At 40.6% G+C, this 27,694-nt stretch overlaps 1 protein-coding gene across 6 annotated transcripts in view; it reads right to left on the reverse strand.

Moving 5' to 3' along the window:
• TSPAN4 (tetraspanin 4) overlaps nucleotides 1-27,694 on the reverse strand; it is a 455,720-nt gene that overhangs the window by 44,206 nt on the left and 383,820 nt on the right. For all 6 annotated transcript variants that reach the window (XR_012625475.1, XM_074842682.1, XM_074842680.1 and 3 more), the window contains one exon: nucleotides 14,340-14,414. Coding sequence is in view for 5 of the 6 variants with exons in the window: in XM_074842682.1 (XP_074698783.1) it covers nucleotides 14,340-14,414 (75 nt within the window). In the remaining variant the exon portion in view is untranslated. The remainder of the gene's footprint in view (nucleotides 1-14,339; nucleotides 14,415-27,694) is intronic.

Consider the following 27,694-nt stretch of genomic DNA (forward strand, 5'->3'; position numbering starts at 1 on the left):
CAACCACATTCCAAAGGGAACACAAGAGGCTCAGCACTGTGGTCACAGAACACAAAATTTATTCTTCCCTTGTAAAGTGTGTTGCTGTAGTAGGCAGTGCAGTGAACCATGTCCCACCACTGTACTGCTCTTCAGTGTCACTCTACCTCTGAGGTGACTTGCAGACATGAGAGGGGATTCAGGACACCCCACTCAAGTGGTCTAATTTTCATGAAGTGTCAAAATTCAAGTCTAAAAAATTCAAATAATTTAATTTAAATAATTTAGGGAAATTATCTCAAAGTGGGTCAACAAGGGAGAGACACCCAAATCACTCTCGGCTTAAAAACACATTTTTGTTATGCAGGATGTAACTGTCTGTTAAATCTCATTTTCCTTTAGCATTAATTTTTCTCTTTATCAGGTTCCACCACCACCACTTAAAAGAACACTTAGAAGTTGCATAAGAACAACCTCTATAATAAGTGTCAAATTCTTGGCTACTTAACTCCCCTTAACTCTGTTCAATCAGAACACAAGTTGTCTGCGTGTAACCTAAAATTCCCACCGGATAATTGTTTCAAGGACAGAAGGTGAAGTGATCGGCAAGTCAGAATTGACATGGGGACATCTCAATGTCCTCTTCTCTTGGAAGGTTAGAGTAACCAGGGTATTGCAAGCTTTCAGAGATCAGAAACTTGATCCTCTTAATTCATGCTATTTAAATTCTGGATTCATGATGGTAAGCTGAATGAAGCAAACAGTCTTTGAGGAGAAAGAGAATAATTGTGTGACTGAAGAAACACGCTTCAAGTAGTGCATTTTACGCCCTCATCAGCTTTGTTTCTCAGTCCCCAAACGTGTCACTTTTCACAAAAATCTATATAGAACCGGACTCCTTAACCGTTCTCTCATAAATTAATCTCCTCTAGAAAGTTTCACATGGAAAAAATCTTGAGTAAGAGTGATATTGGAATCCTTGAATTTAATATGCTATTTCAGAAAAAAAGGAGATTAATGAGATGTATCAACTTTAAACATAAAAGCTGTGGAATAGATAAGGACTTACTGAGTGACCCTTACAGGCTATAACTCTGCACAACATCCTACTGGGACCAGAAAAAAACCACACACAGTCTGTGAAACAGTGATTTGAAATGGCATGTTGCTCATTTGCATTGAAATTGTTTCATAAGGGCACATGGAAAGGGTTCATTTGTCCGTCTCTAAACCTGGCTGTTAGCACCTATCTGCTAAACAGGACATAGCAGGGACCACACACAGGCAAATTCACACCAGGACATGCCATGAGTGTCACTCCAGCCTCCCAGCGAAGCCTATAGCTCTTTCAGGCATACAGCAAACAGGTCTATTCCAAATGGCCAGCTACTCCAGCAGAACATTGCTCAAAACATGTCTGGAATGGGTGGAAGAAGGCCTTTAGATCAGAAAAGTGCCTTTGTATTTCCTAGATCAAGCAGGAGAGTAGTTTTGCATCTCAGAACCTGATCAAATCTCCTCAAAGAGCTACACAGTAATGTGGATGGTTCTGTGGTGTCTAAGGGGAGTGCTCGGAGCTACCCCTGGATCAGGAGCAAGGAGCCTGAGGAATCTAGAATCTGACTCCTGTTGAATCTGCATGGCCCCACCAAAGATGTGGAAGCAAAAAGTCAGGTTCTCCATTTTACCATACAGAGCACTAGCTGATCCTTATGGGATGAATACAAAAATATAACCATACCCAATCACAAAATCTAATAAATGAGCATGTGGAAAAGGGACGTATTAAAGCCTCAAAAAGTTCAGCTCAACATGGAATAAGGTCTCTCCCTGCCTCCCTCTTAGCAGTTTGATATCAAGCACATTCCAGAAATTCAAAGTAAGTATTCAGAAAAAGTAATTTCAAATAAATGACAGTGAAAGGCTAATTGGAAAAGCACTCATTCCAATAAGTATCACTGAGAAAAAGCTTTAACTCGCATATTCACCTTTCACTCAAATATCCTCCTTTTGTTTAATCGCTGCAAAACTATGGAATGCACCAGTGGCAGCATTTTGTCATTGGAAAATTCTTGCCATTATATACCTTCAACAAATAATTCTGAAGCAAAAAAATGAAGTCAAATGGTTGGTAGACACACAGATTTCTGACACGCTCAATTTCCATAATTTTTGTGAAAATTGGTGACTAGCTGCAGCAGATACCCAAAATTAGTACCCAGAATAAGAAAAAAAAAAAGGCTGAAATGGGAATGTAACAGATACACATTTTGTCTGCTCCAGAATATATAGTGCCCTGCCAGTCAGCACTTGGGCTGCTTTTTTGCCAGTGCACTGGTTGGAAGTACTGGACAAGAAATGTCAATACCATACAAGACAAGAGAGGACTCTCTGTCCCACTAGAGGATGGTAAGAAGTTCATGAATGTTGGAAGAGAACAAATACCACTCCTATCTTCAACATGGGCTATAAGGAAGTTCCAGGAACTACAGGCCTGTCATTCTCACCTCAATCCTCGGGAAGGTGATGGAACAACTAATCCTGGAAAGCATTTCCAAACACTTGAAGGACAAGAATAAGATTGAGAGTAGTCAGAACGGAGGGGAAATCATGCTTAACTAACAATTTCCACAACAGGGTAACTCTGTGGATGAGCAGAGAGCAGTGGATGTTGTTTACCTTGCCTTTAGTATGGCTTTCGACACCCGTAGCTCTGCAGAGAAAGACCTTGGGGTCTTGGTGGACCATAAGCCAGAAATGCACTCTTGTAGCAAAGAAGGCCAACAGCATCCTGGACTGCATTAGGAGAAGCACTGCGAGTATGTCATAGGATGTGATTCTTCCTCTCTACTCAGCACTGGTGAGGCCATATCTATGTCCAGTTCTGGGCTCCCCAGTACAAGGAAGAAATGGACATACTGGGGCGAGCCATGCACAGGGCTATAAAGATGATTTCACTGGAGCATCTTTCATACAAGGAGAGGCTGAAAGAGATGGGACTGCTCAGCATTGGAGAAGAGAAGATTCAGAGGGATTCTTATCAATGTGTATAAATAACTGATGGGAAGGAATGAAGAAGAGGTAGTCAGACTCTTCTCAGTAGTGCCCACTGAGATCACAAGAGGCAATGGACACAAATTAAAGAGCAGGACATTCATTCTGAACACAAGAAAACACTTTTTTACTGTGAGAGTGGTCAAACAGTGCAACAGGTTGCCCAGGGAGATTGTGGAGACTCCATCTGTGGAGATACTCAAAACCCAACTGGACACAGTCCTGGGCAGCCTGCTCCAGCTGTTCCTGCTTGAAGAGGGGGTTGTACTACCTGACCTCAAAGAGGTCCCTTCTAACCTAAACAAGTCTGCAATTCTGTACCACAGCGAGGATGCCGGACAGTCATTGAGAACATGGATGGTGAAGCAGCAGAGATTACGAAACAAATATCCACAGGAATGTAGATTTCATTAATTTCATTTATCTTGGAAATGTGTGATTTTTCTGTAGCCAATGTTCAACCAATTTCTTAGCAGGCAGCAGCATCCCAGACATTGTGCTTTGCGAGTTTAAGACATTATGCTAGAGAACAAAACTGCCCAATTATTGCAGTTGCCATGCAGTGGAATCTCACTGTAATACACCATCTCACACACTTAAGTGAACATTATTTAGATCACCATGTGGGGAAGTGGGAAGGAGATTTCAAAAATCTTAAAATTAAGGATAATATCTTGGCTTCATGGAAGACAACACACAGCTCTCACTGACTTCACTGGGGCTAGGATTTTACCACATAGAAAGTGGTAACTTGTGTGTTCATTTCCTGCTTACACCTGTAACTAAACCCCTAAATGGCTTAAAATGGATATGGCAAAACTGTGATATCCAGCAGCAGAGAGCCATTCCACTGTCCTAGTCTTACTCAGCTGATCATCTCTCACCGATGCTCTTACATGAAAACTGACATCTACATGAATAGAGTTGAAAGAAAGAAAACCTATGGTAGGCAATCAGAAAAGCAGTCCTCATTGCTCAGTGCTCTTCTGCGATAACAACAGCCATTATGAAAGAGCTGCCCCTGCCATTTGTAGGTAAATCAGTGTCAAAGACAGCATGAACCAGGTGTCCACCGAGAACACCCAGCTATGGGAAGCCACACCTGGCCACTGAATGGCCACCAGCGGTGGTGGCAGCAGCAAGGGCACTCCACTGACATTTACTTAAATACCAGTCCGATCTCAACACACTTCAAGGTATACAACACATTCTCTTCCTGCTTTCTTCATATTCCCCAAAAGAAAATAGATGTATTTTTTTCCCCAAGCCACCTGACCTTGAAAAACCCATTGCTTCTCTTTGTTTGAATATATTCAGCTGCTTTTCTGCCAACTACAACGCATTCCCTATTCACCGAGAAAAAGGTGGACCTGAAAGAAATCTGCAGGATATTTTCTTGTGTGTGCATGTTGTATAGACAGTAATGTGATTCTCTTCAGACCTTTTAAATACCCCTTCAACAATTTTGATTAATTCAAATCTTATTGCAGCTCCTTTGGTCCTGAACTTTCAAAAGAAAACCAAATGTCTTGTGTGATAAATCTAACAAACATCTGGTTTTGAATCAAAATGTTTTTCTCTTACGTGCCTCATGACTTTCCACTTTCATTATTCTCTAGAGAAAGACTTTTTAGTTGTTTTCTTAAATATCTTCAAATGATCTTTTGAATCTTTTTCATTTTGCTTCATTTACATAATTTACCAATTTTTAACATGCAATTCAGTTTGCACTTCAATATGCCCTTCAGGGCGACTTCTGAAAAGGTCTCCTAAATGCTGAGGTTAGGACTTTGTCAACAGAGGCAACATGAGCACAGCTAAAGATGATGACATGTATTGTTCTGCTTTCCTGTGGTTCAGAGTGGCAAGGTGCAGATGGCAAAAACGTCTGGCAGAGCAACAATATCCTTGGCTTATGGCAGTAAAGTGCAAAATGGAGCAAGCAAGAAAATCAAAACATGTATTGCTGTATAATAATTCAATAATCTATTGCTGAAAAAACTCATTAAGAAATTGTATCAAAGACAATTAGTAGCAGGAGAGGGAGTGGAAGTAGATGAAGGGGTTTCAGCAAGAGAGAACTGAACCTATACAAGAATTCTGTTCTCAAGGAGGTCTCCCCTGCAATTTAAAGGGTACATAAAACAACTGCAGCACAACAAAGTGAATTAAGATTACACCATGGTTAAAACAACATTCATACATACCTCATTCACTGCTAATGCCAGGACACTGTAGCAAAATTGTGTTATACTACCATCACCCAAATTATCAGAGGCATTGAAAGCATCAAGTAGGGAATGTGCATCCTCAGAAACTGTAAAATAAAGTTCTGTTTCTGCTTCCTGTTAAGTTATATCCCTTTACACAAAATCTACTTCTCTCTCTTCCAGCTCAGTCATTTCCTATTGTCAAGTCAACCACTGATTTTGGTGCTCATTTGTAAAAAGATTCAGGGAGTCGAAGATTCCAAATGATTAAAGATAATTAGTCCATATTAAAGATGATTACAGATATACCTGATTGCTATTTTACTGGCAAAGACAGTAAAACATCACCATTGATTGGTAACAACCATTGATTATGTTGGTTTTGTAAGTTTGGGGATATAATTCCAAAGGTACAGTGGCTGGTGTCTAGAACACTTGCTGTACCTCCTTCCTACGCCTGAACTTCACAGCAAGGATTCAAACCCACAATTAACAGCCGGAAAGACAACACCCTCTTGCAGTGCAGCAATATTTCCAATGAGAAGTTATGCTATGCAGTGGATGCCTTGTAGGTATCATGGAGATTGGGTAATATAAAGCACCTGAACAGGATTTTTGGCCTTAAAGTCAACACGCTCCACCCTAAGAGAACCCAGAACCAGGAATGGTTTAGAGCTGCTGATCGACAGATCTTGTCTTTTCTTGTTTCAACTAGGAGTCATTCTGTGTATACATCCCATTGCTGAGGGAAATAAAAAGAAGGGGTTGAAGGAACTTAGGCTGCAAATTATACCTAATAAAGTGGTCTACCCACCGCATTGTTCTTCAATTGCGGCTGACAAATCCGAGACAAGGACTGTGTGCTATTGGCCTGCTTACGGTCTGATAACACAAAAAGTCATCTTCCCTTCCCTTTCCGTGTATGTAAAAAGTGTTAAACACTTAGTTTACTGTCATTTTCTAATGTTGTCTGAAATACATTGTGACACATCAAAAATGTTTGTAGAATGAATAAAAAATGTGCTGTCTGTTTCAATATACTACCTCAGTCATTCCTCTGCATTTGATGTTGCCTGTATTTAAATATCTAAAACTGCCTTAATTATGTATTTTATCACCTTTCTAAAACATCCTTTTCTCTTTCTGCTATTCTTCCCTTTTGCAAATAGAATTGTACAAACCGTGTACCAGCAGTTAGAACAGATGCAAAACTGGGGGTCAGTTACCAGCTAAAACTAGTGCTGATCAGGTAGGTGTATGGAAACTAGTGCTGTTCACTGAGCTCTGTCAGCACCGAATGCCAGCGTGCATTCAGCTCCTCATCCACCTAGATACTGAAATGGCTTCTTATTTGACCACAGATGAGTCACGTCAAAACTTGCCCTCTGCAACGGCAAGGTCCTGTTACATTCATTCAGACATGAGAGCACTAAGTATTTCCCAGGAGACGCTGAACCTTCAGCATTTTGCCTTCAACATCACTTTTCCCAGTCAGCAAAAGCAGGGCTGAACTACTCACCACTTGTAACATGCTTTGAGATGCCTGGACAATGTGTTTAATAACCACCATCACTGTATTCTAGAGTTTTCCTTTGGAGAGCCTGGCTGAAGACCTGCACTATGAATATTTTGTTTACTACTACAAAACCTGAAACTTGAGACACAGGCAAGGAAACAAATCATCATAAGAGTGCTCCCACAACAAAGATATACTCTAACGTGGTCCTGAGGTTATGAGTTAATCTCTAATCAGGGATTACAAACCAGCATGAAGGAAGCCCGGATACATCTCCTTCTGTTGTAGGCTAACTGATACATTGCCAAATATTCATCAGGAGACCCTCACATGACTTTAGTGATGTCAGGAAATAAAAGATAGATCTGACTGGCTTTAAGCCAGGCATAATGGCAGCAGCAGCTGTGTTCGATTCATCTATACAGATGGGAATTAATCTCCCACTCAGCCAGGTTAGAGGTTGGAACTGGATTTCTCTCGAGAAAAAGCACTATTCCAAATTGAGGAGTAGGACAATTTAAAAAATACTGTACTCATTGCAATATGAACAAAAATCCATACTGACTAGGATGAGACACCTACATTCATCTTCATTTCTGAACTCAGCCAAAATAGGAAGACACGCGGCATAAAGAGCTGACAGGCTACTGCATTATCTAATCTTTACAAAAGAGTATTTGTGTTAGGCATGGAGCTTAATTTAGGAAAGTTTGATTTTCCTTTCTGTGCACCCATTCCCCTGATAACACTTTATTCAAGGAATCAATTAGGCCTTGATCAACCATTGATCAAGAATTCTCAATGGGGAGCCCTAATGCATTTTATCTGCTGTTATCATTCCTAAATAACACCTATTTCTGAGCATGCACTTAATTCTTTTCATCAATACCATGCTACCCTTCAACAAGCCTGTTAATAGCATATTGGAGGTGTACTTTCAATGAAATCCTCCTTTGACAAATGAATTAGTGAAACTATCGGGATTTCCTTTGGTGCGTTTGCTTTTTTTCAGCCACACAGGCAAATAAATTCCATCCCTCTCACCTCCTCCTTGCCTAAAAAAAAGGTTAAAGTGATGTGTTGGAGTTCAAGATACTAAATGGAAAGCTGTTCAGAACAAATGGAAAAGATAACCAATAATGCTTTAAAGCAAACATTCATTATTTTTCACTGAATTCCCCATGGAGTGAAAGATGTGATGCATCTTTACAGTCTCCATGTTTTTTCAGTCATTAGCATTTCCCTAGCAATATTTCTTTTAAAGGAAAGACACAAAAGGTGCATATCAACTTTGACAAGACTTCAGTATATGATTAAGTCAGTCACATGGATTTAAGCATGGACTTAAGTTATCTGCTGAATAGGAACAGATTTAAACCTATGCCTGAATGCTTTGCTGAAAATAAGCCAAAACGAATTGGTTATAATTAAATTCTTTTGATGAAAATTCTGCAACTCCCTATTGTGTGACACCAGTACTGAAATGCTAATAAACTATTTAAAATTAAGCTTATTACCAAGTAAAATAAACCACAGAGACACTTCTATCTTTTCTTATTTTATATCACCATTTATATAACATTCGCATTTTTCATTAGAGAAATAAAATACTTGACCAGAGCTAACACATCAGCCTCACAGAGCAGCAATTGCAGTGCGTTGCAGTCCAGGAGACGATCTATAGATTCCTCCACATACACCTGCAATGCTACTCCTGTTTATCTGAGAAATAGCTTTTAGCTATGTCAGCACTTTTGTAAAGACCTAACTCCAGGACACTGCCAGAGAGATGCTACATGCCAGGAACTGCTCGACGCGTGGAGAGCTCTTTTAAAAAACAAAACCAATGGAACCCTAACTGAAAATTAAAGCGTTAATGCACAGGCTGCTCAGAAACCATTGCATACACGTACCAGGCCTTGCACACTCTGAAGCACGTTATGTTAGTGCAGCACATCCCCACAGAAATACCACAGAGAGTTGAAAATGGCCTCGTCCTCTTGGAAGCCTTCTGCACGCTGACAGACGCACATACTACCTGCCCAGATTATTGTCTGAAATTCTGCCAGCCCTGCCCAGCAGCAGGAACAGCTATGTTCAGTGGGGCAAAGGAGGATACAGGGACTCAGTATTTCTACCACCACTCAAAGGTTTCAACAGTAAGAAGTTTTCCAACATATGACAATGGGATGGTGTAGGCAAAGTCACATGCTGACGGAGCCACACTGGTAGAAGAGGCAGGCTGTCTGACTGAAGAGGGGTGCCGAGCGACCACCCTGTCAGTACTGCAGGACATTCCAAAGCCTGTTGTTTTCCTATAACTTAAGACCATCTGTAAACTGTATATAATTTGGAAGATCTTGTCCCTTTCACTTTAGCCTCCATTTCTCCATTTTCAAAAAGATTAACACCTGTGTGTGCACCTCGGACAGCCCTGCGTGCTAGGCTGACTAGGAACACGAGGCATTTTGTTACCTGAACAGACATCCTGCTCTGCCAAAGCCCTGTCAAAGACAAACATGGAAAACTTTTAAGGGCTCTGGACAGAAGCTCAACAAGAACAACTTTCTGCAGTAGGTTTGAACTAAACTTTCTGTATGAATAATTTCTTCAGTTTGATTGTGAACCCCTTCCTCATACTGGCGAGTGGCTCAGCAGCATCAGATCATTTCTATGAGTAACTGCTCATAAGCACAAAAGCTGGGTAAGATTCAGTCTTTCCACTTTGTCTTTAAAGCCAAATGTGAAAGAGGTCGTGAGGACTGAGCTATACTTGAAATCATACCCACTACATTCCAGTCTGCTGTTTCTAACCTGTACGGGACCAGGCAAAATACCAATCAGGAAATATAATAATTTATAAAATGTTTAGAGAAACAAAGCAAGAAATGCATCAATCTACACACCATATTTTTTATAAGCTAGCAGTAAAAGCTATAGAGGAACTCATTACAATTTACTGCGACACGAAAAACAAGAGCATTTTCACACATCTCATGAAAAACAGAAGTAGCCATTATTTTTCAATCCTCTACCATTCTGTGGGCCATTTTCAACACAGCTAAGCAGGCATGGAATTTAGGCTGTAATTTTCACAAGGACCCCAAGTGAGTTAATGGCCTTAATCTTTATTGAAAATTCTGGTCTTAACTTTGAGTTGCCAATAGCAGTAACTGCTCCCATAATCAAATATCATAGTCAGTGATCCTTCAGTGCTTTTGTTCCTTAAAATGGCTTATGTTACTCAGTTTAACATTTCAAAAAGAAAAGAAAAAAAAGCACATTATGGTGGTTTAGTTATGTTCTTCCATTTGTGGGCATTAAATAGCAGCACCATAGCTCTGCTCATAAATCAGAAAAAAAATGCAGACAACTGAACAAACAAACCTACTGAAAAAAAAACATGTATTACAGCTGCAAAAAAGTAAATACGGATTTTTTTTCCTGTGCCTCCAGGAGAATCATCACAGTAAAAATAAATACAGATGCTAAAACTAGAAGGATTATACAGGTTAGAACTGGTACGAGACTATGCATTTTATTATCATAGTTTATATTCTAACAGGGTCCAATCTGGTGTTGAGAAATATAAGGAGTGTCCAGCCTCTGACAGGATTGGGCCCTGCTGCTTTCTCTTTATCACAATAAAATTAAGGTTAACCCTATCAGTACTCCATGGAGTCTTATAAATACATATAGAGCCTCACATAGAAATGATCAACTTATAAAAGTGTCAACTGCTGCTCTGTATTAATGGAATCAAAACATATTAGAGAGAATATTCAAGCTATAGATGGGTGGCCATTCACATAACCATTCACATGACTCTAGCTATGTCACTGGAGTTTGGACTGCTTCAAACGGGGGCACAAACAGCCTGAAAAAATAGTGCTCTTGGAGTGATATCAACCTGTCCTAGTTCTCATAATCACACAAACTCCATTCAATACCCACATCTCTTGGGCTGATATTTCCGCCCTCAAAGAAAAAAAAAAAGCTACACTTTGGGAACTTGCATATGAACATGCACAAACACCAGTAGGTCTCAAGTCCCTCAGGTGCCCACTTTGAGCTGAAGACAGCCTATGAACCAGTCACTGCTGCTCTGGGAACAGCCAGGACAAAATAAAAGCGCTATGTATTCTTCCTGACAATCATCCTGTAGGAATGCATTTCCTCATCCTATTCCCACAGTGCCCACATTTCACTTCTGCAGAACTCAAGGGATTCATATTTTGCAATGTAACCAGGTGGAGGAATAGTGGACAAAGCGTGAGCTCAGGCCCTGCCAAAGAGATCCACAGTGCAGCTCCAAGAAGCAAGGCATTACCCCTTTTCCTTCCTACATAGTGTATTCCTGAGCTTTCTCCAAGCCCCTCTTTCTTTACAACATCAGACCGCATAGCCAGTTCAGAGAAAGAGTTGCAAAGTCCAGGGCAGCATTTATCTCATCAGATCAAGGCAAACATTTCTCCCTCAAGAAAAGGGAAGATGACATTCGAGGGCATGGGAGCAAGTTGGCTACTTAAAAGCTCAGTAGAACAAGAGGCAGAGGCAATTTTTGGGCTTATCCCAAGCTGATGAATGAGAACGGGTCAGTCTAGGCTGCCTCGAGTCCCAGCAGCCTGTCCTGTCCACCCCCACCACTGCACACTCTTCCACAGCAAAAGGAATAAACAGCAGAAGGAATAAAATGGACATCGTTCACTGGACAAGTGCTATTAAGTCAGCTGCAATACCCAGCCTCGCTGTCGGCACAGCTCAGTCTCTCAGATCTCTTGCCATCAGCCAAAACAGCAAGAGCTCTAACTTTAGAATCAGCTCAGAATCTTGGGCAAGTCTCAGCTCCTGACTCTCTGCCTAAACAGGGTAAACACCACCCTGCTTCACGGAGAGAGGAGAGCATTGGTTAAGCTTTGTAGCAAGGGGTGAAGTATCCACTCCAAAGTCTTTCCACTTGACAAAGCAGGAGTAAATGAAAACTGCAAGGGAATCCATTATTCTACCTCTTCTCAAGCTGGAATCAGAAAATAAAGACTGGCCCCCATTTTATCCTGGGAAGAATTTTACATGATCATGCAGCACTACTAATTGACAGAGGGCTACCAGGTACTTGAAAAAGCTTCTAATTTTTTATATATTTTTTAATATATATATATATGAATGATACAGGAGCCCTCAAAGTCTTAATCTGCAGGGTCCTTTTCTGTTTTTGCACACAAAATTAGTGTTACTTTCTTCTGATGTGCAAGTGTCAGTGTAGATTGTTCCTTCAGTAATTGTCCAAGGAACTGCATTAACTGAACTACTGTGGTGGACCTCTCCGGGTTAGCTACTTTCCCATACCAATACACGTGGCAATACTGTTCTTCACATCCGGAAAGCCAGCACACAAATTCTAAGTACGCTGTATGAAAATACTAGTTTTAGGTTGCTGCTGTTTTATTTATTCTGTAGGCAGGACTGTAAGTGTAACACAAACTATAGATTTCCTCAGTATAAGACCATGGATTTAAAGTCATACAGCAACATTAAAAGCCTCAAATTTGATCATTCGCAATACACAGACTACAGCAATTTCTTAACTCAGTCAAACTGCACTTGAATTAGAGCCCGTATTTGAGACTGTTTTGATCTTACAGACAGCTGCAGTGTACCTCCTGCATCAACCTTCAGTGTGCGACTCAGAGGAAAGCTAAACTTCTGGATCTCTTTATTAAGAACAAATAAAAACCACTGCAAGCCAACAGGCTGAAGGAGGGAGAGAATCCTTCCTGACCCTTTTTCACTACTTTTACTTCTGAAGAGTGAGGGCCAACATTCTCTGTGACACACTTGTCAACATAACAGCACTGATTTCTTTATGAATAAAAATGTTTCATGGTTTTTTTTTCTTTCCTTCATACCCACGCATTTATCGAACTATCAGCTTCAACAACAGCCAGCAACAGGGAATGCTACAAGATGATGATGTGGACCATAAGAAACATTTATCTTATAAACCTACTCCTTAATATTTTCAAGTACTACTTCTGTGTTTATGACAGGTCCTTAGTATGTCATTGTTTTAGAAACTGCTATCATTTCTCTTCTCAAAATCTCTTAAGCAGAGGATCTTTTTCCTTCCCCAAACTGAATCAGGGTAGTCTCCATAATCCCTCTTCATGATTGCTCTCTTGCACCTAACACGTCTAATCAGTTCTGCAACCAAAACTCAGTATTAAATTCACAGTGAGGCAAGTCCATCAATTTATACAATGAAATGATAATATTTTCTAACTGATTCCCTTTCTAAATATAGCCAAGTGTTGTATCTGGGTTTTGGAGGCCCATTGCATGTTAAGTAGATGTCTTTATTAAGCTGTCATGTATGACGTGTAGATCCTTCTCCCAAGAGTTTACAAGTAATTCAGAATCCAATAATGCATACAAGTAATTTTAAATTGCCCCTTCTACTTTAATTACCTTGCAAGTTAATTCCATGTTCCAGCTACAGCATGCCATCCGGCAACCTAGCTCTTTTCAGTCCTTCAGAAGTGCACCTGACAATCACTGACAGTGTTCATTAATTAATTCAGAGCCTTTCTAGAAAGTAATGTTGACATCCACTCCTCATCCAGGTTATTGCTAAACATACTGAATATAAATACCTAGGTGTACAGTTAATCTTCATTTTGATATTTTGTGTAGTTATTTTTAATTTGTATTTATTTTTTGCTATTTTGTCCTTCCATTCCAGAATAAGCTGTTTATTGGTCATTTACCTGATGACTGTTAATTCATGGCAAAATTTTGCCACCTACCTTGTGATTTTCAAGCTCCCTTAGTCTTCAGTTGTAAGAGACTTTGACAATTTTGATTGAATAGGCAGGTTACACACAACTGTGCCCTTGGTTTGGGTTTATTCATATAAGATTTTTTTAAAAGAAAAATTATTTTAAGGATAAAGATAATTCAGATAGGCAATCTTGTCCTTACAACAGAAATACCAAGTAAGCACAGGAACAAAGGTCAAACATAAGTAAAATCTGAAGTAACAAACAAAAGCTTTCTTTATTAAACTTTTATACATTTACCTTGGCTTTCCACTAGAACCTAAGTACACATGTGCTACAAGGAGCAACTTGGAAAAAAAGAATTGTGTGCCCTTGCCTGTGCTAAGGACACCTTCTTTGTAACAACATTAATGTGGCTTTTAAATTGTAAACATATTTTTTAAAAATCCTATTCATTCTGATGGGTGTCTCTTTCTACATCTTCCCAGTAAGGCTCGTTGGCTTCTTAGCTTTTATTGTTTTTAGTGTTTGGTTTGTGTTTTGTTTTGGTTTTGGTTTTTTTTTTTTAAATGGCAGATGTACTTGGCAGTATCTGTGACCTTGAGTTGTACACATGAGCAAGCAAGAGAGCCCAGTCCTGCAAGGCTGTTTATGCATTCTGAGAGAGCTCCTTCTGAGAGGGGTGTCTCAAGGAAGACAGAAGCATGATATGCATACCAAGCCAAGTACTTCATGATTTATTTATAGGGAAAAGGGGCATAAAAATTTGCTGAAGGGGAAAGAAAATTGAAGAATCTGACTTACCTTGTCGCTGTAGACGAAGAACAGAATCACAACAGTGAGCTCCAACAGAAATATAATTAACAGCATGATAAAAAACTGTCAAGAGAAAAAGGGACAGGGGAAAAAACAAGAAGCAAAACCCATCAACATCTATTTCAGCCTTTTCTGGATGCGCAATAAGTACATTCAGCAGATCATGCAGAATGGGAAGTGGGAGTCATACAGGCAGCAAGATGCAAAGCTGCTGTGTTACAGCAGAACAGAAGGCACGCGACATGCAGCAGCTGAAACAGCAGGTAAAGGACTAGTCGGGAAACACAACAGTATCTGGGCACACGTACAGCTCATTGATACCACTGATTTCAGTAGAACAGTGTAAAACCCCACAGAGATCTGTCCCCCCAGTAGGCCAGTGCTCTATTTGACTGTAACCCTTGAGGATTCTTCCCAGGCTAGGTTTTCTCTAATTTTTTTCCCCATCAGATCTTTCCAATTAACAAGATATCAGCGAAGTCCACAGCTTAGACTTCCCATTGCAAGAGAAGGTAGCCTGGTCCCATAAACCACAAAGTCATAGCTCCTTACAAGGGAAATCGTAGAAGCGAGAGGCACACCAAAAAGCTTCTATACCAAATTAGCTTTACGAGCAATTTCAGGTAGCTACACAAATGACCCATGGGTTTCAGCTGAAAGGGGTGATTTATACTGAAGACATCAAAGCAAAGCCGGTCCATCTCTTCTTCTCCTCATAAGCCATGGAACTATCTAAAATCCAGTAGTCAAAAGCTCAAAGGAGCGGATAAAAATTTTTTAACACAGGGATTTCAGGTAGAGTCTCTAAAGCCCTCAGTTCTGATTGACTTCAGCGAGAGGAACTGCTGGCAATGCCAAACACTTCTGAAAAATCATATCCCCTGCTTTTTGTTAAGATGCTGGATGGGTCTGCAGCGCAGATCTGCAGTAGCGTCCACACAGCGGTTGCACGGACTTTAGAACAAGGCCACTAAATGAGACTGAGTTTTGCAAAGATCTCCCAAGGAGAGAGAGTAATTTTGGAAACTTTTTAGGCTCAGGCAAAGGTCCTGCTCCCTATAACACAAACTCCATACACTTAGCAGCCTGCAAGGCTGAAATTCTAATATGGAGCAACACTGACTTAATTGAAATCCCATCCCCAGGAGAAAAAAAACAGTTACCATCTCTTTAGCTTCAACCACAGGGCTGCAAACCTATGAAAGTTTAATAGCTACAAAGCCTTATCAGAGCTTCTTCACTGCTTGGTAAGTCAAAATCAAACCTTTGAACCCATGGATTTCTGTGATTGAATGGAGGGCAAAAGGTCAAGAAGGGGAAAATACCTTTCTCCACTAGTACAATTACACTGTCTACAGAACTCATTGCATTTTGCCCTGTGAGTCTTAAATTAAAATTTGTTTTCAAATCTTCATCACTAGTATCTTCACACCTGCCTGACCCTAATACTGGATCCTATTACTGCCCAGTTTTGAATCACAGAACTCATTCATGCTTGTGATCCAAGCTGATTTCCATATCATTACCATCCAACACTGACCTTCTGTATGGCTTTGCAAACCAGCCTTGGTGCAGCTTGCTTATTTTTTACATTTATGATTTTAGCCTGCTGCACAGCATTAATTGAAACAGGACAAAGGATATCTATCACTCTTTGCAAAGATGCACAGACACTTTGCTATATTTTATTTGGCTGTGGGGTACTTTTTTGCTCATCCATAAAGCATGGCTTTACCAAAACGTGCATGCGAACACCACAGTCCCCCTGGATTACATTAAGCAATTTCTAGAACAAAGAAAGGACTCATACCCATTATAAACAGTGATCAGCACTTCCTACCACAGGACCCCAATTTCATCAGCTTATAATTTAGCCAAACCTTAATTGTCTATGCTTATATATTCTGAGCTTGTTTCTGTCTAAAGGATGAAAGCTTTTCGCAGAACTTCAAAAACAACACTTCAATTACTTCTAAGAATGAAGCAGGGCAAAGTATGTTATTTCACCCAGGTTAAATTTCTGGTGGCTTAATTTGAAATCCTCTCACACGCCAGTGTTTAGAGCAAGGACCTGAAACAAAGTGTGGCTCCATTTCAGGCACGTGCCTTTTGTCTTACCCAACTACGAGCGGATTTTTGTGGGAAAATTATTAGCCTTAAAAAAACCTGCATTTCACACATCCAGTAGAGATACGAGGGTTCAGCAGCTAAAACCTTCAAAGTCTACAACCACAAAAAGCCTACTCACATCCTTCCCGCAGCTCATGTGTGACCAGACGACTCACAAACCACCCCACAGAGCATCCTCCCCACTTCTGTGGTGCCCACACGCACCTGCAATGCCCTTCTGGTGTCCCCTCAGAGCCGATGGCTTCCAGTCCCGCTTCACAGGACATGACCTGGAACAGCGGGTACAGCCAGGAGCCGGAGTAAAATTCAGGGACTTGTTTTTCCTGTGCTCTCAAGAAACCTTTTCCTTCCTTCTCTGCACTCACCAGCATGGAGACAGTACAAATGAAGCCAGGGAAGGACTGCAGGAGAAAGGAGAGCCTGAGGAAGAACGTATTTAAGAGCAGATGGGTAATGGTTTGGTTTAAGATACAATCTGGCTACCCGTTTTAGAGAAACTGGACCTACTGGCAGCAGCCGATTGGGGCAGGGGACACCAGAGAAAAAGGCAAGACCTGCGCAGCGGCAGGGGATGCACATGGAAACCCAGGAGGAGCTACGCCCTTGGGAGGTGGCAGCCTGGGGAGAATCCCGTGCTGGAGCCGTGGAAAAACAAGAGCAAGAAACAGAGTGGCAAAAAAAGGAAAGCGTGCTGCACCGACCCCCACGACTGAGGATAACGTGTGGGGGAATGGACTGAAGACTGGTAAGGACGGAGGAAAGGTGTCTGGAGGGAAGTTGAGGTGTTTTCTCAAGCATGTAAGTATGATTATTTCTCAATACCAGAATCAGTAATTAAAAGTTTATCACAATTTGCAATAAAATAAGTTACATTTCATGACTTGAGAGTGTTTTCCCCTGCAACACCAAGTCACACAACTCTGCTAAAACCCCCATTTTAGGACTGGAGCAGGCAGCTCCTGTTGCCTGCTGTGCCACTGAGACCAGTAGCAGAAGGCGCTGGGGTGGATCTTCTAGCGAGACCATGATGGTGATCCTGCCTTCTTCAGTTCATACTAGAGAAATAGGTATGATGTTGCCATCATAAAAGATGCTAAAATTGTGAAGTCAAGCACTCAAAATTTAGGAAATCTCAGAATAAAAGTCCTCTCAGTGATGGTTATGAACCACGTCTAAGTCCTTCCCTACACAGGCTCAGACGTTCCTCCAAGCTATTACTGGTGGGAATTTGGTTTCATGCACTGCAGATTTTGGAAGTCATACAGTGAGCCAAAATTAATGTATACTGTTCAGGAAGTCCAAACCTAGATAAGTAGGATTATGCTTTTTCTCCATAGGAAAATATTTTTGTTTTCAAATAAAATCTCTAGTTTTATCTTTCTTACTATTTGCAGTCATTGACAAAAAGTACACCATTCTATCACACGTAACTAACACATATTAGTAATCCCACTGTGTGCACAGTAGAAACATGCACTGTATGTTTTATTGCAAAGGTAAATTAGGTGAGGTCAATCTCAAGGTGGAGGGTTCAAATTCACCACCTGGTAAAAGCTACATGCACTTACATGTCAGCACATTTATCATCCCCCTCTAAGAAAGAACCCTACCTGAACCCAAACAAACCTGTCAGAAAGTTAAAATCAAGCTTCAGACCAAGCTGGCTGTAAAGCATAGCCTGCACACTTCAGCACATCTTCTGACCACCAGAGTAAAGCGCATGCATGGATGCATGGACAACCTGCTCCTCTATTCCCATAGCACTTTCCAACAAAAGTTCACTTTCAGTTCCATCCTCAGTTTCATCCCAAAGGGAGTGATGCCCCATCTATGGCCAGAACCAGCTTGGCATATCCCATTCAAATTTAGAAGGGAGAAGCATAAGCCCACTGAAGGCTCACAGCACCTAAATCCCCACCACGCCTGCTGGAAACTCTCACAGCTCCTTTTCAAATGAGTTCTCCCACTGTGGTGATAAATACTGAGAAGAATAAAAATGAGTTTTGCTTTGGTTCACTGGGGCTGCAGGCTATTGGTATAATAAAGATTTATGCATGGAGAAACAACAATCCCAACGCAAAGCACTCATGTAAAACTCCGTAAAAAAAAGATTAATCTGACCTTGTACAGAGAGATGCTTTACCACACTACTTGTCAAATAGTGGGATGCAACCTAGTAGAGGTTCACTGGAGAGGTACCTACTGCACAGCTTTTCATAAATTACACCTGAAATAACCCCACAGAAGTTTTGATGAGAAGGAAGGCAAGGCCACGCCTTTCTGTCTAGCTACCACTGTTGATTTCCAACCCTTAAGAAAATTAAGGCCAGTTTCTCAGCTGTTACCTTCATATTCTACAAAGCCCATGACTTTCCCACAGGTTCCCATTAAAGGAGTAAAGAAAAGAAAGTATGCAACTGCTATCATGCCTACCTCATAGCTACGCACCACTCTCCTGATGACAGAGAGCGAAAAATCTATTAGAGAAGAGGTCTCAACTTGCAGCTCCATCCCCATTGGAGCTGTACTAGGCTTCTGATCCATTAGTCCTGGTTCCCTTCATCCACCCTCTTAATATCAGTAGGAGAATCAAGAACTGTTCCCCATGTACATCATATAAAGCACATCTCTATCACAGCTCACAAAGGCACAGAGCAACAAGTTAATTATATTTTCTTCCCAAACAAGATTCTCTGGTCTCTCAGATGTTACAGAGACTTGCTTCTCTGCATGATAACTGATCACACACTAATACACAGGATTGGGTCTTTTGCTTCCCCACTGCCTCTCCTTCCCAAACCTTCTCAATAGTTCTATCATGTTGCTCAAACCACCCATCTCTCCATGTCAGGAGTAGCCAATCTTCTCAGTTTCCCAAAGACAAAAGTGACCGAGCACAATGAAAACCAACCTGTGATTGTCTTGTTAGTCTCCTAACATTTTGCTATGAGACCAAACACGATATAACTGATGGCAAAATCAAGAATGCTTTGTTTAGACTGATCCCTGAAGTAATTAATGCTTTTAGGCTGATGGGAGTCTGTCTCGGAAGGAGACAATAAGATCTCAGTGTGCCAGACCCTCCTCTCAGCTAATGACAGGAGACAGAAGTTTCTTGCAAAGTATTATTCAAATTCTCTTCAAGAAACAGCAACACAGTAGCAGGAAGACCCAAATGCCAGCAGCCTCTTTGGAATAGCGACACATTCCAAAACAGTTTTAACGTTCATGGCTTAGCAAATAATTTGTTTAGACAAAACAGCCTACAAATTAGCATAACCTACCTAAGAAACTGGACAAGTAACTTCAACAGTCAGCCTGTGCCGTGTTCCATCATGTAGTATGTACCTACACTGTTAATCTGTCTGCAAGGGGGACAGTTAGCTTCTCTTCTGACAGAGACAATATGAAGTCAAACACATGAGCAGGTAGGTTGCTCCTGTGAAAGTACTCCAGCAAGCTAACTGTTCTTGGGCTGCAGCAGCTTCCAGGATGAAGGAAAAAAAAAAAAAAAAGAATATTTACAGTCAATCATTCCTCTTTAACATCAACTGCAAGCTTGATACAGTCAAGCATTTTGCCTTTTAGTTAGGCTGGACTACCAAATCCTCACTGATCAGCTTTAATTTCAGTATTACATTTCGCTTCCTAATAAGCACCTCAGGTAGTAGGAATTACAGAGGATTTGTTGGGCTAAAACTGTTTGTCTTCCAAGAGAAGTCTAACTTCATAGCCTGGGAAGGATTTTAATTTGTCTGCCTGCTCCTAACATGTACATATGTAACTTTGGCCTCCAAGAATAGCCCAGTTCCAGCTGCCAGAAGACTACCTCTTAGAATCACAGAACCATATAGGTTGGCAGTGACCTCTGGGGATCATCTGGTCCAACCCCTTGCTAAAAGCACAGTCAACTAGATGAAGCTGTGCAGAGCTATGCCCAGTCATCTTCTGAGTGTCTCCAAGGGTGAAGATGGGCAGCCATCCACACCCTCACTGGACACCTTTTTCCAATACTTGACTATCTTCATTATAACAAAAATATTCTGTATCTCTAATTGGAATTTCCGTTGTTGTAACTTGTGTCTGTTACCTCTTGCCTGATCCCTGTGGATCTTTCCAAAGCTGCATTTTCTTTAGACTCTACCATAAGGTTGTTGAAGACAGGAATAAAATATCTTCCTTGCTTTAATTTCTTAAGACAGAACAAACCCAGCTCTCTCAGTCTGTCCCTGCACATCATGTGCCCCATAATCACCATGGTGGCCTTCCATTGGACTCCTCCTCCTCTGGTATATATGTGTTTTTTCTCCTGGGGAGCCCCAAATTGGGATAAGCACTCCAGATGTAGCCTTATCTTATTCTGGAAGAAGGTGTTATTCTCTCTCAGTGTCAAGAAATTTAAGGGAATGTGGGGCCTGGTATAACCCACAACTACCCAATTATTACATTCACCTTTTTATTCTGATTTAAGACAAATGAACATATTAAAGTGCAGACTCTCCACACATTCGAAAAAGCTCTGCTTGTTCTGATCAAAAGGAGAAGGTCCTTTATTTTTGAGTTAAAAGGAGGATTATCAGATTGTGTTACTGTGATTTAGGTCTAAACTATCTGCCCAAAAGATTTTTTTTTAATTGATTTTTAGATTATAATTTGATATGAACAGAAATACTATCAAAAAATCACATCACATTCTGCACATAACCTTCTCTGCAGGGACAGCATCTTATCTTTAATACTGAAGGTGTAAACAGTATCTCTCTTCTTTGAATAAATGAAGTCAAACCTTTACCTACAAATTCACAGAGCTCCATTAAAGTCAAAAGAACTTAACGGATTTTATACCAGCCACACTTTACCAAGCTGCCTGAAAATGAAGAAGTCTCCTTGAATTTAATATGCTTTATAGTTTTCCTGTTCTCTTATCATAAATTACATTTATATTGAAATAACATCTAGTAGACTGAGTGGAGATGCCTCATTACTATGGTTGGCCATGCAGCCAAAATCTTAAATTTTCCCTGCAGAAGTGTAGCATCCCCATGCCTAACCAAATTAAAACTGATGCATCAACAAACTTAGGTGCATAAAGTCAAGCACCAAAAAGAGTAGCACTGTCGGAGATCCCGAATGCTATAAACTATTGTCAAATTTACTGCACATTCCACACTTTGGAAAAAGTCAAGCCATCTATGACAAGTCAAAAACAATGCAAGAATGCCCACTGAGGTCCTGGGAAACAGAACTCCAGGTACTGCAGAACCACCCACTCTTTATAGGGGTGCGGTACCTGCTTTGAGGTACCAATGTTTGCCAATGCACAGCAATACAAAGATCATCCCCAAGCATTTTAAAAGGTTTCCCAGAATAGCTTTTTTATTGCATACATGACTTCCACAGAATAAAAACTGTTATGGTACAGATTTTATCAGCACTCAAAAAAGAAAAAAAAAATAAACTCTTCCACTTCTGAAAGCAAAACTGTTTAATGTATCACTAGTTCTCACAAGAAGTTTGATTTAACATAATTCCCCAAAGGCATTTTGATCTGATATATTAATAGGGAGTAGGAACATTATGAAAGGCTCGCTTAGTTTTTTAAAATTCTCTTTTTCTTTCCCAAGGAACTGAGCAAGGAGAGGAGAACAGAAGAAAAAAATACAATGGGAATTATACTTGCATCTTAGAGAAATGACTTCGGCAGCCTGGAAGACTTGTACAGAAAGAGGCAGAGCAAAGAATAAGAAATCACAAGACAGTGACCAGACAGTAACAATAAGTGGAATTACAGTCAATAGAATCCCAGTGTATTGATCTACCACATGAAACACAACAAAAGGAAAAGGGCAGCTTGCTTCCATCAATTTCCATCACAGTGGATTCCGATTCCACATCTCAATACCAAAGCTTTTGCTGACACTTGGTTTGAATTCTCCTTTTGTTAGCTCCATACCATCGCTCCTACTTACCACCCTCATAGCATCATGCATGCTTTATTTCTGCCCATAATATTTAGACTCCTCGAATATTTGCAGACTTATGTCCCATCTGAGCCCTCTCTCTGCCATGCTGTGCATATTTAGATCTTTTAATACTTCCTTGGATGTAAATCTCTTTAGCCTCCTGATCTTTTTTTTTTTTTCAGCATAAAAATGGTAAGTTTGCTCATAAACTGTAAAAAGGCAGTAATGTATATGAGCAAACTTATGAACAGAAACCCTATTATGAAAATGGCATGTATCTAAATTTGGTTCATCAGCTATTATTCTCTAAAAGCCTTAATAGTTAATTCATTGTGATTGTGACAAAGTCGTGCATGCTTTATGCCTGCTGGATATATAGTACAGCTCTGTTTATGTTTGGACTATATCTTTTATGAATGTGCAAAAACTCCTGCTGATCAGTAAGGCTCAACGAAATCTGCAGTAATTATTTCTGGGAAGATATACAACATATGCAGCTTTAACACATTAACAGTGTTTCATTTTAGTCTCATTACTGCTTTCAGTTGGAATCATTCAGTCTTACTGCATTAGTAAGTGAGAGCCGAGAGACTTGACTTTCCCATACTATGTGTCGTAGGATTTTAACTGGCATTTTGTGGCATTTCTAGTCCTCTTCCACCTTCTCCAAAAACTGACTCAAAATCAATGACATGTCATCAAATATTAGCCAGGTATCACTCTCACATCACAAGAGCAGGTGGGTATAGGCCCATTTAACAAATTATTATTCCTTAGCACAAATAAAGGCCTTGCTGGCCTTCGACTCTCTTTAACGGTTGCTTCATCTCTTCTGCAAACATAATGCAAAGGTGTGATGTGATCTGGTGTCAATCTTTATCCTAGTCAAGACAGAAACTCATCCTGTTTGTGAAGTATGATGAGGCTGAAGAAGAACTAAAACATCAGACTAGCTCTTACAAGTCCCTGTGCCACTCCATTAATAATGAAGCAGTTGCCCGAGTCCATCTAACATAGCTAATGAAAATACCAAATACAACTAAAAGGCTCTGGTTTGGGATTAATCCAGTATTCTCCATCTATGGCACAGACATACAATGTTAATTAGTGTCTAAACTTAGACCTTCTACTCAGACTTTAACATCACCTGTGTATTTAGGAAATAGAGCTTCTTCCCTGAATCTACCATCCCCAGGATATTTCTTGTCATCTGGAGCTCCAGCATGAAACATGATCAGACAGGTCGGTGCCCCAAGAGGAGGAGGAGAGCAGCAGCCAGTGGTCCCCACACACCCTGCATGGGGAGCGAGTGACTCGGCAGGGCTGGCTTCACACTCATGTTCACACTGAACGTCTGGCTGACCCCAAGTGCTGGGCAAATTGACAGAAACTCCCCCAAGATGATAAGGGCAAATGACGTGACTACGCTGCTGAGCTGAAGGGGAAAAAAAATACTCTGAAATTCTGCAGTTCTCTCTTTACACATATTTGCAAACTCTAAGCTAAGCTTGCAATGGGATCTCGCCTGCTAACTATAATAATAGAAAATTTCTCTTATTTCTAGAGTCTCAGAACAGCACCTAGAAACTGCACTGCATGTGTAAGTGAAGGAAATGGTGAGAAGCAGATGGTCAAGAAGAGAAAAAAGGACAAGGTAGAGTATTTTGTCTGTATTTAAATTCTACTGCTGGTTTTCTCCCCAGTTTGCTATTCCCAAATGTGCTACACAGAGGCTGCTGCATCAGATGCACATGGGTCAGCCTTGCAGCAGATTAAAAAATGAACAGCAAGCCAGTTTGGTTTACCTAATTCTGCATTTTGGCTGATAATATTCTCCTACTGAGGAGCTGAAATGTCTTTAGCATCAAATCAGCTCTGGCTACAACTTGTGTAGGCATCACTGATTTACACAAATTAGCCTCCATTTCTTTACCCCCAGAGTTAGATTTTTCTGAGATTCAGGTAATTTTAGTCCTTTAAAAAAGCCAATGTTGCTCTTCAATTTAAGTGTTAAGGTGGCTAAAATAGCAAATGAATGATGGGGAATATAAGCACACATGCTGCTTTGGTAAGCCTGTGGCCTTCTATCCGAGGAGATGATTTTATTATTAGGAAAAAAAATTATCAAATGTTATGCTCAAAAGTGACATGAATGTCTGGGCTGGCAAGGAGCACACAAGTTACCTGTTCTTTACTTGCAAAATGGGAGCAAAATGGGAAGGAAAACGACTTTATTGTTTCTCTCCTCTGTTGCCAGGTCCTTCAATTAACTGCTACCAGAGCTGAAGAAAAGAAGGGAGGAAGGGGAGGACTCTGACAGGTCCCATCCACTCCTTACTTTCAGTATCAGCCAAGCAGAAGGAGCTAAAAACTGAAAGGCAACGAGGAGCAGATTCTTAACAAAGGAGAGGCAACAAAACTAGGGGAGTGTGGCGCTCAGTACTTACAGACCAAACAGGCAGCAAGTTAGGGCTTTCCTGTGCAACACAGCACTACACAGAGAAGCGCTATATGTGATGTACAATGCTCTCCGTGTGTCTGGTATCTTCCTGGTCTTTGCATCACTTGCTTGCTGCCGTGGCTGCAGCCACAATTTCCTTGGATTTTGCTACTCGGATTGCTAAAAGAACACAAGCTCATGTGCTAAGCTGGAATGAGAATCTACTGTTTGGTCTGTAGCATTAAATTACTGAGAAGAAGTCATTCACGGGCTATTTCTTTCCCATTTAGTTGCTTGGAAATAAATTCCCTGTCACCAATGGAATTTCAGCTGTCAGCTCTCTGATTGGATCCAATGACACTAGTGAAAACAGTAGGTTTTTTTATTCTCCTTTTCTTCCCACTCATTAACTTTTTACTCATTTTCTTTATTGCTATTTCACTTACAGATGAGCTAGCTGAAGTTCAGAAAACTCTCAACAACACAGTACAAAACATCATGGGCACTCGTTTTCCCCTTGGACTATTCCATAAATAAAAGCCTTTTGATGTCTAGATAGTCATTCAGTTACATATATGGTATCAGCTCTTTCCACAGCTGGTCCTGACCTAGTATCAAGGTTTAATTCTGATCTTATTCATTCCAGCAGCTGTCATGAACTCTGTGCTTATTAAAATGAAGTTCTCATTTAAATTAAGCTGAACACAGATCTCTCTTAATTATTATTTTCTTCCTCCTTCTCATTAACCAGCTTTCCTACAAAAAAAAATAAAGAAAAAAAAGGACTTATGCACAAATCAGGAATAAGGGGAAAGAGGGTGTATCTAAGCCATCATCTTATTTACCTAATTCTTGATCTGATGGAACATACCCAACCTTGGTGCTTTATAAGAATGCAACTGGCTTTGGGTAATCAGAGAGGAATCAGCATTTTGTCTACTTCAAGCCCTTTCCCCTTTCTAATACATTCTTGTATGGGCACTATGTGGTGATGAATCCCCTATGTCAGCTTAAGGCTGTTTCAGCCCTTAAGGTCTACACAAGCAAGATTCATCCTCTATCTCTTTTCATTGGATCATTGGCCATGTTGCTCATCCCAACCAGGAGCAGAACATGTTCTTTGTACCAAATCATTGGACAATAAAAAAAAAAAAAAGTGTCACAAAATCAGAAGGTGAAATAAAGAACTGCCTTTGGATCTTATTTCCTTCTCGGACATGGGTTATTATTTAAGTTGCAAGTGTCTGGAAACACGGTATCTACACATGCGTGTTGTAACAACCAAATAGACATAAAAATCCTTCACAAAGGGCCTGATACTGTTCTTTAGCAGTGTCTATGATTTCCTGGACCAAAAGTAAGTTCCTATTTGCAAAAAAATTGCATTAGACCATGTTCACATGCTCTTTCTGGCAGCTTCTCTGAATGTTTCCCATTTAACTGAAGGTAATGTTGCAATTCGGCTGCTCGGCTCAGCTGGGACAGCCTGCAGCAGAGCTCATGGAAACCAGCTAATTGTGCCAATTAGGCACTTTCAACAAAACAAAAATTGAGAACTAACTTTGCTTTTGGTATTTATTTATCATTTGGACATAATACATATGATGAAAGAAATCAAAATAGTCATTACTATTACGGAAACATAGACTAAATACTTCTTAAAGGTCATTGTAGCACGCAGGACAGCTAGACATGTTCTGCTGTAATCAGAGAAAGATGACAAAGGCACTGAGTTGAGATTTAGACAATTTGGGTGTGTTTCATAGCTCTCCCACTATCTCCCAGTGCAACCTACACAAGGCACTTGGTTTCACTTTGCTGCAGCTCCCCATCTGTCTAATGAGGATAATAATACTTTCCATTTGTCTTTTCTATTTAGATGATAAGCTCTACTGGTCAGGGACCTCCTCTTACTGGGAGTTTTATACAGAACGAGCACCCTGATCTCATGGGCTGCCTGCAGGGGATACTGTAATACAGATAACAAATAACATAATCCATCATGATTTAATGTCTAAAACAGATTTTTAACCCAGACTATCCATGGAATAATGACCTTTCTCAGTGCAAGCATACAAATACAGATCTCTGCTAAACATGTATGAAAGAGAATTCAGGCAATTTTGCTCCTCAAACACAGATCTTAAGCAATTAACCTAAAAGACAATGTTTACACAGACACTTAAGGATCAGCTAGGTTAACATTTGGGCATGAAAGAGTAAAAAGTACTTAATCAGGCACAAATTTCTTTAGCACAGAGCAATGGCATGTGCACATGTACCTAGAGCACCTGCCTAAAGTCAGTACTATAATCAAGTCATCCTAACTGATCGAGCTAGAGTGGTACAGCAAGCTGGTGCCTCATCTTCCGCAGGAACCTGCCCTCAGCTGAAAAGCAGGTGTATTGCAATGGGGTTAAGAGCACACAAGATAAATGTTTTGCTAAAATTCACGAAGGTGATGGATACAGCTAATAGCTCCAATGGACATTAGAACTGTGACGCATTTGCAAAGGGGAAGGAGCAAAAATAGATTCCTAATTTTGTTTCAAGATAGCATATAGAGATTCACAGAATCACAGAATCATCTAGGTTGGAAAAGACCTTGAAGATCCTCCAGTCCAACCATTAACCTCACATCGACCGCTCCCAACTCCACTAGATCCCTCAGCGCTGGGTCAACCCGACTCTTCAACCCCTCCAGGGATGGGGACTCCCCCCCTGCCCTGGGCAGCCCATTCCAACGCCCAACAACCCCTTCTGCAAAGAAATCCTTCCTAAGAGCCAGTCTGACCCTGCCCTGGCGCAGC

This window comes from Strix aluco, chromosome 16, assembly GCF_031877795.1.
Source record: "Strix aluco isolate bStrAlu1 chromosome 16, bStrAlu1.hap1, whole genome shotgun sequence".
Taxonomy (NCBI): domain Eukaryota; kingdom Metazoa; phylum Chordata; class Aves; order Strigiformes; family Strigidae; genus Strix; species Strix aluco.